A 13,406-nucleotide genomic window follows, 5' to 3' on the forward strand; every position below is an offset into this window, starting at 1 on the left:
CTCATCCAGAACATCTTGATGGTATGCATTGGCCAAATCAATGCATGAGAATACTTGCGCACCTGCTAATGTGGACACCGTCTCATGCAAATTTGATAACGGATGAGCATCAACCCTAAAAGCATTATTAAGACTGCAAAGTTCTACACATAGCCTGAGCTCACCAGAAGATTTGACCGAAATAACGATCGGAGAAACCCATGGTGATGACTCAATAGGTTCTATGATGTTTTGTTTTGCATTGGTCTTTAAGCATATCTTTGAGTATGTCCCTGTAGGTGAGAGGAACATTTCTCACTCTGTGACGAATAGGTACTGCATCATTGTGCAATTTGATAACATGTTTGAAACCTTGATATTCTCCAAGTTTCCCTCTAAAGACACTAGGAAATTGTTCCTTTAATTGAGGAACAAGATCAAAGTTGTCCCCTTTAATGGAATGTTCAACGACATAAACAGGGGGGATCAGCTCTGGGGTCAAGTCTAATTCCCAATTGTTCTTGGTGTGGCCATCCCAAAAGAGATTGCCCTGATTTTGCAGCATGAACTTTTCCAAAAGTGTTACATCCTGAAAATATTAAATTGGCCCAAACAAAATTCGACCAAATCAATTTTGTGTCCGGTGTACCCTCCAGGTGTAACATCAGGGGTAGATCGAATCTTATTAGGCCACTTATCCTTAACCACATCAAGAGCAATGATAGTATAGCATGCACAAGAATCAACAAGAACATTCAATTTGACATTACCAATAGTAATTTCACAAGAAGGAAATTTGCTAACTCCTTCATTAACACAAACATTAATTACGGTGTTAATATCATCCTCATTGTCATCATAAGAACATTCATAGTCATCCATATTTTGTACAATATTTACTTTATGGCCTTTCTTATTGCATTTAGAGCAAGTTTTATCAATAGCGGGACACGTTTTGGAGTTAGCCAAATGTCCTGGACTTCCGCACCTATAACAAAGAAATTGAGTATTTCTCTTTTCATTCGTCACATTTTTAAATTTCCAATCAGCTCTAGTAGAATTCTCATTTTTTTGCAATAAAGTTTTTTTTTGTTTATCTACTTTTTTGGAAATTTTAAATGCATCACCCTTATCATTGCCTCTAATTTCTTTTACAAATTTCTCAGAATGTTCAATTGATCTAGCTATTTCAATGGCAGCATTTAATGACATATCTGACGTGGTCCATAGTCTTTCTTGCACTTTTTTGTTATTGGTCCTCATTAGAATTTGATCCCTAAGAACCTGTTCATATGTTATGTGCTCAAAATCACACGTGACAGCGAGAGACCTAAGAGCTGATACAAAGTCTTCAATAGATTTGTCAGTATGTGCTTGAGTGAATACAATTTAATTTTTTTCTGGCAACACCGATTGTGATAAGTGCAATATAATGTATAAGCCTTTTATTCTTTATAAGTTGTGGTACATCAACATAAGGTTTTCGCAAGTGACATCATAATGGATATCAAAATGTGGTTTCAATGAGTGACATATATGTTGTAATTTGTATATATTTATTTATGTCTTGAAGTATATCATGTATAAATTGAACTTATTTATATATATATTTTCTATCTACAAAAAAATACTAAAAGATCAATAAATCAAAAATATTTTTCTAATTTAGTTGTGAAAGTGAATATTATGTGGTTGTATGTCTAGAGTTTACGCACTACTTTAGAATTAAACAGCACTGAACCCGGTGCTACAGTTTTTTTCAAGTAAGTTGCTTTCCCCGTTAGGGTTTTATCCTTTTTTCAGGGGCCCGTGCGTTTTCCATAGTTACAATTTAAATCTTTCCATAATAATATTCTTTTTTTTCCAAACCTTAGTTTCAATTGTGAAGAAGCATATTCATAAACATTGATATTGCCAGGAGCAATTAGTGCAGGTAATGTTGTGAACTCTTTTAAACCAATCCCACCTAAACAATGTGTAAGTAAGGAAAGTTTCCTCTCAGGCTCACATCCTCCCTCTTCCAGTACATCACCGTATGCCGAAAATACTGGTTCCCAAGCTTCCCAATCCATAGGGGATTCCCCAGGATTTGATGAAAAGGAAGGGGCTGGAACAGTTCTAGACATAGTGATAAGATATAAATAATAATGGTATAAAAGGAAAATCCCTGTAATTAAGAATGTTTAATATGACACACGGTGTGCCTATCACCTAAGATGAAAATGAAACATCCCAATAAGAAAAAAAATTAATAAAGTACCTTAAAGACACGCGGTGTGCGTATCACCGAAGATTAGCAATTCTTGGAATGGAATGTAAAAACAGTGAAAATTGAGAAAATAAACTCCTGTGAAGACGACAAACACACTGATGAAAAGAATCCTTTGAAGTGACTGGCTTAAAATGGCCGCCGAAAGCATCAAAGACGTGACGTTATGCGTAACATTAGATCCATAGATGTTGCTAAGACGCCAAGGAAGCCCACGTAGAAGTTGCCAGGTTGCAGAGTGTTAATGCTTTGCTAGGATCCATGTGACCATGAACTGGAACGCAATCGAAAGTCGCACCGAACAACTGCCAGAGCCAGACAGGACAGGCATAAAACATAAATTCAATGAAAACTGCAGGATCCTCAAACACAGTAAGTGTGACACGGAGCAAATACACAGCAGCCGTTGTACCAACGTAGTGTAGAGAACGATGCGGAGGCAGGATAAATTCTTGAAGCGTGTTTAATAAGGAGAAACATCTACTCAGGATACAGGTCCAGTCAAGAATAATCATTAAACGTTCCCAACCCTCCAAACAACACATTCAAAAGATAACAGCTTGTGCCTTGAGACATGGAGCAGACACGAGCCATGACACGCAGTGCCATGTTCGTGTCTGTCACGCACCGCAAGAATTACATCAATGTACCTAACAGCAGGGATAGAATTGTGCGGTGACATGCTACCTCTGTGTCTGTTGTCCGGGTGTTGAAGCATTTATGGCACAGCTGAGTCTGCGGCCCTACTAGTGTACTTAGTTATAAAGAGGGTAAAGGGGTGTTTCTTGCTGAACCTTGCTTGTCCCCTTTTTCCCTTATTGAAGCGATATCTCTATTTTGGCCTTCTTTCTTAGCGAAGAGACGTCAGTCTGATCTTCTCTCTGTGGGTGGAGGTCTTGGCATCTTACAGCTTTCTATCACTGGAGCTCTAAGGGTCTTGGTAACCTCTTCTTTCCCTTTCTCTGGAGGTCCTGGCATGTGTATTCTCTCTCCCACCGTAGGTCTCATCATATGTCCCTTTTATCTTGGTGGGTCGCAGCTTGTCTTCTCTAGTGGTCATTATTAATGAAGGTCTTGTTCTATAATCTCTCTTGCTCAAATGTCTTAGCATTTCTTCCTCTTACCTCAATAGAGTTCTCTGATTGTCACTTTTCTCAGTAGAAGCCTCAGTGTGCTTGAATGAGACACCCTTACCTATCTTCTTCTGTTGAGAGTTTCCTTCTCTTCCAATCGATGTCTGAGTAAATCTCTCTCTCTCTCTTGGTGTTTCAGCACAAGTCCTCTTTCGCTCTGTGGGTATGCCTGTATGTCTCTTCTCCTTTTCTCAGTCATGGTGTTACCTTAGTGGATGCTCCTGAAATCTGTCTCATTCTGGGAGGAAGACTCAGAGTATCTGTCTTCTGCACGGTGCATGTTTTAGCATGACCGTTGGCTTGCTCAGTATCTTACATCTTTTTTGATGGATGTCTCTCATAGTGGCATGTCTCCAATCTCCCTTAGATGTTTTATGCCGTCTCATACCTGATGGTTGTTGTCTATGCCTTTGAGGTTCACCGAGCTGTGAGGAACTTAAGAAATGCACGTGCCACCAACATACAGGTAAGCACCCATATCCTCATCAATTAATTGGGCAAAAGTCAATATTTGTTCAATGAAACCTGCAATATTTGTTTTCATGAAATAAATTATGTGCTGCAGTTTCCTCTTGATTGATATAAAGGGGGTTTTGAGTAGTCCTGGGTAAATTTCAAATTACTCTGGTATAATTCATGTAATTTAGGGAATTTTGTGTCATTCATCTTTTGCTAATCTGTGAAATTAACGCTATTATGCATTCTGCATTATTAAGTGCCATTTGCGGTAAAAATGTACTGCGAACGCGGCATGCGTAGTAAAAATGTATATAAATGAACAGGAATGAAAGAATGGGAGTGACTATTGTTCGTTGTGCTTTTGTCTTTTTGCGCAATGTTTTAGCAAGGAATGCATCTTGACCTCGAATTGATGCCAGTTCTATTTTTGCTCTAAAATAAAGCACAAAAATAATCAATTTGCATTTCGCATAATTATGCATAATTTCACATAATGTTTCACGTAATCACTTGAAAACAAATTTCTCACATTTTCCACACCCCTAGTTGTCAGTTCAAGTCCCTGTGATCCTTACAGCACAGCCCCAGAAGTTAGATGGGTGTATGGAGCTGCCCACACATTGTCCTGTCTCAAGCCTCTCCCCTCTGGGGTCTCCTACCATTGGGTTTCTGAATTGCGACTTAAAAGAATTTAAAACTAAACACGACCTGTTGTTCCACAGGTGATTTCCCAGGATGCAGTGCCAGAATGTACTTTGTTTTCAAGAATAGATAGCATACCGTGTTCAGATAATGAAGATCAAAGCAGTGTTGTCTTCAAACCACATGGGCCTGTTGTTATCAGGTCCCAGCTCTAGCACTAGATTAGGAGAGATACTCTGGCCATGCGCAGTGTGGGCAAAGTAATAGAAGCATTTGCTGGACTTCCCCTTGGACACACGAATGTACCATTATTTCCTCGTCCTCATTATCGTAAGAACCAGGTCCCTGTCCAGTTTACAGGAATCAGCTGGAAAGATGCAGCCAAAACAAACCAAGGGGAAGAGCTGACCATCAACTGTTGTTTTTGCATTTGTCACCCCGATTCAGACGGGTATACTCAGACGTGAGTCCTGTGCTCTCCATGCCACTGGAATCAAGCTATCCCGGCTGATGAGTGCTGAAAAGCCCGAAACCGGTCCTAGGATGCTTGTTTCCAGTCCAGGGAGGACCTGGCTTGGTAGTTCAGGCTGGACTGTTCCCATGGGGCAAAGGGTCAAGACTGATTTGCATATGGCTAGGTTCAAACTGGAATGGCATGGTGAGCAAAAGAACTATGGATTTAGGCCCAGATCTCTGTACTGGGGTGAATGTATGACATTGTTCTGCATTCTGTCCATCAACTGTTGTTGTTGCGTTTGGTGGCACAGCAGCGCAGGGGACATCCTGCCAGTGCCATGTCCCTAAATGGGTCCACCGCAACGCCTACAGCGGAGGAAGCCTGCTCCAGAGCTGGCCCACTCTGAGTGGGCACCTGCCTCAGCACGCTATCTTCCGTAAAGTGTGTTACTGTGGCTGAACAACACCAGGCTCCTAAGGAGACACAAGCTCCCAGTATGAACGATACCCCAGTCAGTGACACTACTGGTATATGGACCACAACTGGATAAAATGTGATAAATCAAGGGTGTCCCCGGGGCTCTGGTCATAGACCGCCGAGAGCATGCCTAAGTATCCTACAGGCCAGCCGTCTGGTGGCCCTTGCTCATCAGAGGCAGGTGCGCTCTGCTCACTGAAGCAGACTTCTCTCTCCTCTTGTCTTTGCCTTCCTTCATGTGCTCCTTCCCCACAGTATTCATTCACCCTTGTAGTGTTACCGTGTGGTTTCAAGATACCAACGCTGTGGTTTTTATTTTTATTCCTACAGGAGGGAAACATCACTGATGAGAGCAGACGCTACCTGCAGTATGGCCTGGCGTGGTAAGGGCTTCACATTTAACATATATCGCCCCAGGATGGAAGGAGACAGACATGCTGCATATGGGCATTTTATCTTATAGAACTTAAACTTCCCATAGCAGATCACCTCCTGTGTGTGACCCTCCATGCAAACTATACAGCTGATTGTTTAGCGGATTTTCATATTTCTTAGTGCAGGAGACGATACTGTGCTTCCTAAGTACAAAGCCCTGTTGTGAGGCGTGCACGCGCTCATCACATGCAGCTGACTCTATGTGAGATTCATGCTCCATATACAACCTTTATGGGCCATTGACTTACCACATTCCTGTCATGGTAACTGGCCCTGCCATGCCATATGATCACACTCAGCTGCTATTAATTCAATGTATCACACAGATGCTGGAGTAGACGTATGGATGGTTTCCCTGATACCGGACTAAGCACTGCAATGCCTCATCAGGGGTAGTAAGCAATATATGCATGTAATGACAATACAGTGCAATCTGCCTGTCCTATCACCCCACCAGTGCTGCCTCAATCCAGCCCTTTTTTCTTTCCTGCCCTGTCACTTCGCTGATGTTTTCTCATCCCTCTTCTGCTGCATGTTTCTGTCTAGCCACCCCTCTGGCGTTTTCTCGTTCGTGTCCTGTCACACCTGTCTGTCGTATCACTTGCCTGGTGCTGTCTGATTCTTGCTGTGCCACACGTCTGTCTTCCCACTTAGCTGGTGCCATCTCATTCCTTTAATGCCCTTTCTGACTGTCATCTCACTTCTCTTGTCCTATTTAATGCCCTCTTATGTTTCTCTATATCTACAATCTTCACCTCTCTTTCCTAGTCAATGCCCTCTTATGCTTCTCTATACCTACAATCTTCACCTCTCTTGTCCTAGTCAATGCCCTATTATGTGTCTCTATATCTACAATCTTCACCTCTCTTGTCCTAGTCAATGCCCTCCTGTTTCTTTATATCTACAATCTTCACCTCTCTTGTCCTAGTCAATGCCCTCTTATGTGTCTCTATATCTACAATCTTCACCTCTCTTGTCCTAGTCAATGCCCTCCTGTTTCTTTATATCTACAATCTTCACCTCTCTTGTCCTAGTTAATGCCCTCTTATATTTCTCTATACCTACAGTCTACACCTCTCTTGTCCTAGTCAAAACCCTCTTATGTTTCTCCCTATCTAAAGCCTCTCACATTGTGCTGTCTGTTCCAGCCTTCTCAGACATCTCTGTGACATCATTGTCTTCTCGCTGATGAGATGAGAATTATACATTACACGTTTTTTAATTAATTTATTTTTTAAGGCCCGGGTAGAGTAAGTTATGCGCCCAGAATCACAGAATGTTGAGCCGAAGCCAAGATTCAAACCTGCTTCCCTAGTTCTGAATCCCGCAGCTCTAGCTGCTAGGCCATATATCCTTCTCCATTGTAGATCTAACTTTGAGTCACCTTGTGATGATACACTTTGAGAGTTCTCTTCTGGTCCCTCTGTGACTTGGGGGTGGTGTCATGACACTTTGGTGGTGCAAGGCCGGAGCGAGGCATTACTAGGTTCTTTTTGAGAGACCGAAAAGTGTGATAAAGAACTGTTTGAACCCCCTCGTACAGTGCTTATGTCTAATTGATGGAGCAATTGCCAAACTCAAAGCTAATTTAAATGATTCAAATGCTATTAATGGTGCAGATGCTAGTCTTACAATTTCTTCTTCAGTCCCAGCTACCGAGTGTCCCTGGGCTAACATAACCTCAGAGCGCCCAGATGGCGATACTTCTATCTCCCCTGGCCTTCGGACTTCCAAGGACCACACCATGAGGTGCCAGATAGTAGAACCATCAGAGGTCATAGACCAATGCCATCGAGTAGGCAGCAGAGGGGGGTTTGATAATGAGCAGACTGGGGTTGAAAGACAGATTATCCTGTCCCCCTGCCTTAATCTTCGCCCGAATGTCCGCCCATATGTGGTAGTCCTGCCAAATACTCCTGTGCTTCAACCCAATAAAGTTGAAATGACAGCCCAGCTAAATAATAAAGTAAGCCATTGGCTTACCAAAAATTCAGATTTTAATGACGCCCATTACGAGAACATTCTATTAGTGAAGAAGGTAGAATGGGTAGGCCCTCTACTTAAAAGATGTAAGGGGGATTGCGTAGTTATCAACTTGGATGATATTATCAGCCCTGTTACAGACTCAAGATTAAGCCCCTAAGTTATTATTGATTTTGGATTTTAGGTATTTGATTAATATTAAAAGGACAATTTATGCCTACAAGAATTTGATCCACTGCGACCTGACAAAGGAATTGAGGACATCAATCCTTTTCCGAAACGCGCGTCGGCACTTTACTTGTGTTGTGCTGTTGTTTTTTGTACATTTCATTTGATTCTTTATTGTTATGTTTTCTCTGTTACGCTGACTCTCCTCAGCCTCTTGAGAGTTCAGTGCATGACAGCATGCAAGCGATGCTGCATGTGTGTGAAAGAGCAGCCTGTTTTTTTTTTTTGTTTATCCCCGCTGGTACGCTGACTCACCTCAGCCCCCGCCTAAGCACCGTAGACGCTGCGCGTGTGTGAAAGAGCAGCCTGTTTATTTTTGTTTATCCCCGCTGGTACGCTGACTCTCCTCAGCCCCTGCCTGAGCACTGCTGGTACGCTGACTCACCTCAGCCCCCGCCTGAGCACCGTAGCAATATGTTATGGTGTGGGGCGGCTCCAGAATGCATCCAGGATTTCCAGGCCATTTTCCACGAATGCCGCGCGAATGCAGTGCCCATCGCTGTATGCCCACGCCCCCGGCAGAACGCACACACCCACAAGGAAGTAGTGTGAAGGATTTGTTTTTCCACGAATGCTTTGCCCATCGCTGTATGGCCACGCCCCCGGCAGAACGCACATGCCCACAAGGAAGTAGTGTGAAGGCTTTGTTTTTCTGAATGCCGTTTTAATGTGGGAATGCCGCACGCATCGCTGCATGCACATGCCCCCAGCACAACACCCCGAGCAGAACGCCCATGCCCACAAGGGACTACTTTGCCTCTAAGGTTCTTTTACCCTTCTAATGTATATGGTGGGCAGCTGTATAGCCTATGTCCATCTGCTGCAACTGTCCTTTCCAATGCTGTATTGGGTGTTGTGATTGGTGCTGTGGTTCCTGAGATTACCCTCCTCAAAGGTTTGGGCTCTCTCTTTATAATATTAGTATAGATTGTAATTTAGCTGTATTTGGGAGCTTTATATGAATGTCTGGTTGCTTGGTGTGATGAGATGTATGAATGATTTTGTTTATATATTGTTTTGTTTGGGGGCTACTGTATATAGTACGATGACATACTTTGTAAAGATTGTATATACAGAATATGTATGACGATAAGGTTAATTTGTTATGTTCCTCATGTCAGAAAACTTGAATAATAAAAAAGTGCATATGTTTTCATAATTTGTTTTGGTCTGGGACAATGTTAATATAAGATCGAATTAAAGATATATTACAGAATTATTGATTGAATACTTGAGAGAGGTTTTGTTCTTGTTCCTGTTATCAACTTTCAGTTTCATAGGCTAGCCTGGAATCTTTTTTTCGCGTTCTGCATAGCCTTCATTTTGACCAATCAAATCAAATTACTACTGTTGGATTTATTAGCTCGAGCCTGGGCAGCGCATGCGCTGCTCTGCGAGGCAGACTGTATGAGAGTATAGACTTGAAACTCCGCCTACTCCTCGCCCATATTTGTCATTGGCTTGTGTGATTGTCTTTCGTAAATGCTGGCTTCTGAATCGTTAATAGGCTGGTTAGTCCCTCCTTAGTACCGCTTTGCCTTCATTTGTAACCTCCCGTGAGGACTGCCCCTTTCACTTTGGTTGTTACACAGTATATCTTATTTAGTCTGTAAGCACTAGTTTCTTTAATGAGTTTCTCCTACTGCAGGCACGATATGCCTTCCTGCAACATTCAGAGCACCATGCACGCGTTCGCTTTCCAGGCAGCCAGGACAATGGCTGCCACTTATTTGAAATGAAATAGGTCTTGCATTTACAAGAGTGAGCTATTGGCACTGTAAATGACACTGCCTTTTATTTGTGTGTTAATTATCAAACCAGATAAATAAAATAGATTGTCATTTGCAATGCCAATAGCTTAAACTCTAGCAAATGCGAGACCTATTGCATTGCAAAAGCTTTGTTTCTATATTCACCTGCAACAAGATATATTTTTTCTATAGCCACCTGCAACAAGATAACAAGACTTCAAGCCTAGGTCTTAGACCCCCTCCTCCACTCACATAATCTAATCCTATTAAAACTCATAACCGTCTTCAACCTCTCTCACTCCATGTGAAGAGAATCTCTACTTTTCTCACAGATTTTTGGTGACAAGCCTTTCCGTTGAGGCAAACCTTTCAAACATGCCTTTGCACCCCATACCTGGTGCATTCAGCCTGTACCTTGTTTAAAAAGCAGTACTGTTGCACCATATTCTTTACTGTTAGATAAACAATGCACAATGTGAGATCCGCTATTCATAGCCACACTTGGCCTACCGTATGTCTATTATGTACACCAACACATTTAGCGACAGTCATTTTTGCTTGTATACAGCTGGAGACTCTTTACTAACAATTGTCTTTTTTAAAACGATGTAAGGTTTATGGAGAAATGCGAATCAGGGCATCATCATTGATGTCATCAGGGATCTCATCAATGATTTCATTTGACATGTCATGAGTGGTGTAATATAAGAGGTCATAAGCAGTGCATGACTGGGGCTCAAGTTATAGTTCATTATGTTGTGTCACACCTTCCCCTGAAAGGGCATATTTTTGATTTGCCTATCACTTTTGATCCTATGGCTGGATTTTCACAAAACTTGACAATCTATGTATGATCTCAGTCAAGTACATGCCACCATGCAAAGTTTCTTGAACATCCACCTTCGATGAATAAAGTTGAGAGATGGTGAATAAATGAGTGATTTCCAAATTTTGCTTTCATCTACAGCTCGTATGGCTGAACAGATTTACACAAAACCTTTTGCAGGAAAGTGTATTTTTTTTTGTTTGTTTGGTTTAAATCTGTTCAGTTAGTGTTTAAAACTTAGGTGCACATGCATCAAAATAGACAATAGCGATTCCTACACATTCCTTAATTGCGACTTGCAAATTGCGAGTCGCAAATAAGGAATTGATTCCCATTCATTCCTATGGTCCTGGAGGCCCATAGGAATGAATGGGAATTGCATGCGCAATTTCTGAGTACTCAATAGGTACTCGCAAATTGCGCATGCAATTTCAAGGGTGCAAGGGTTCCAAAAGGACACCCTGTTGCACCCCTGAAATTACAATTTATCCACATGTTGGGCACACACATGCCCGAAGGATAGTGTGGTTGAGCAGCCTTAGGCTTATCAAGGAGGAGTGTTAGACATCTGTTGCATACACACAGTCAATAAAGCAACCCACACCAATGTAGAAAAATAACATGTATTTTTATATAATTTTTGGAATCGAGAACTTCATTATTGGGTGAGTACTTTTTAAAATAGTAGTTTTGAAGAAAACAGGTAAATATGCTTGTATTGTCTCTAATGCCGTAATGTTAACCTATGGGGAAAACCACATATACTGCATACGGGTGCTTAGCAGGGACTTACAGGACCAATCTCTTGGAGTTAAGGTGAGTACGGGGCAAGGGCCAAGACAGCACCAACAGGTCACCTCGGGAGACTCTGAGACGTCCGGGTGCAGAGGTGCTTTTCGCTGTCTGGTGCCCCACTGATTTCAATGGGAAGTGGTCCTGGGATAAGGAGGCTGCATGTAGGGACAGGGGGCCCAGTCCGGATAAGCCAACAGGGATGCCCAGGTCTCACAATGCGCAGGCATGTAGGGACACCTTCAGTCTACTTCTCCATGGTCTGTAGGGCACAGGTGCAGTGGCGTTTAGAGGGGTCGGGTTTTCACTGCAGGAAACAGTGAGTCTGCACAAAGAGGCTGCAGGCGGGGGCTGGGAGTCAAATCCAGGGAGTCAAATCCAGGCAAACCCAAGCTGGGGTTCAACTCTGGAGGGTCTCAGGACCTCGCTGGCACCACGGACCCACTGCAACTCAGGCCTGGGGGCACAGTTGCAGTGGTGCTTTCTGATGTTGAGTTTTTAGAGCTCTGTGGTCCTCACGGTTCTTCTTGGGTGCCTGCAGGGTGCAGGGTAGCAGCTCCACTGCTCCACAGTAGATCCTGGTTGTTTGAAGTTCTGGCAGTCCTCCCTGACTTCTGGTGGCAGAGTAGCAGCAGGACAAGTCGTCTTTGGCACAATTGTTGGGGACAGATGTAACTTTATCCAATTTAATGTGGGGAAGACCGAGATCATGCTCTTTGGTGACACCCCCTTACTATGGACTCTGGATTGGTGGCCGGTGGACCTAGGCACCCCCTCTACCCCCAAGTCTATTGTCAAGAACCTAAGCATCCGCCTGGACCACACTCTCACTCTGAAGGAGCACGCAGCTCAGACCGCTGGCTCCTGATTCCATATGCTGGACCTACTACGCCGAGTGTTCCCCTTGCTTCCTGTCTTCACTCAGAAGACCCTGACGCAGGCACTAATTCTGAGCCGTCTGGACTACTGCAATGGCCTCTTGGTCTCGGCCAATGAGTCCTCGCTATGCAGATTGCAGGTAGTTCAGAACACTGTGGCGCGACTGGTCCTAAATGCCCCTTCCCCGACTGCCTCTCATTCTCTCCTCCATCAACTACATTGGCTCCCAGTACGCGAGCGGGTCAAGTTTAAGGTTTGCTGCATGATCCACAAAGCCATAAAGAATCTGGGCCCCGCTTATCTTGCCAAGAAACGTACGCCGTGTACACCCTCCGGGTCCCTCCGCTCTGGAACCAAATCCCTTCTTGTGGTTCCCCGAGTTAGGAGGGCCAGAATGGGAGGAAAGGCTTTCTCCCACCTAGGTCCCCTCTACTGGAACCAGCTTCCCTTTTACTTATGACAATGCCCATTCCACCTCCAATTCAGAAAACACCTTAAGACCTTCCTCTTCTGCCTCTGATCTTGTTCCAGCTCCTCAGCTCCTCTGATGCATGTCTGCAGCGCAGAGATACCCCATTCGGGGGTCGATTCAGGCGCTATATAAATAAATAAATAAATAAACAGCAGAAAGCCGGCAGGGCTGTCGCCAGGTCAGTTGCTGCTCCTCAGTTCTTGCTTTTTGCGGCTCTTCTGTGTCCTTCTTCTTCTTAGGTCGTTATAATCTGCTTTCCTGGAGCCAGGGGCTCCACTAAATACTACATTTCGGGGTGTTAAGGAGAGTAAAGGGTGGCAGCCAACGGGGTACTTATCCTTGTGGTCACTCCACCCCCTATATGACCACTTACTGTGGGAAGTGGGTATAACCCTGTCCCAGAGTTCCTAATTCTGCCATCACCAAGAGGCGGGATTTTCCTGAAGTGAGTCACATCAGGTAGCTCACATTAGGGATTTGACTTGCGTGGTAGTGCACCATGCCTCCTGGTGCCAAATGGGCCTTGGGCAGGGGGTTGGTATTTCCCCTGTCTGGAGAAGCTGTCACCCCATATCAAAGTCAGCAGAGTCCTTTGAAGCATCCTGCCTTGGTTTGCTGATTACT

General features: G+C 43.6%; 1 protein-coding gene across 1 annotated transcript in view; it reads left to right on the forward strand.

The window, feature by feature from the left end:
- Positions 1-13,406, forward strand: part of LOC144820247 (transmembrane protein 116-like) — a 181,325-nt gene that overhangs the window by 67,266 nt on the left and 100,653 nt on the right. The window contains exons 5-6 of the mRNA XM_078677843.1: positions 3,749-3,847; positions 5,747-5,799. Coding sequence (XP_078533969.1) covers positions 3,749-3,847; positions 5,747-5,799 — 152 coding nt within the window. The remainder of the gene's footprint in view (positions 1-3,748; positions 3,848-5,746; positions 5,800-13,406) is intronic.

This window comes from Lissotriton helveticus, chromosome 1_1 (genome assembly GCF_964261635.1).
Source record: "Lissotriton helveticus chromosome 1_1, aLisHel1.1, whole genome shotgun sequence".
NCBI classification, from domain to species: domain Eukaryota; kingdom Metazoa; phylum Chordata; class Amphibia; order Caudata; family Salamandridae; genus Lissotriton; species Lissotriton helveticus.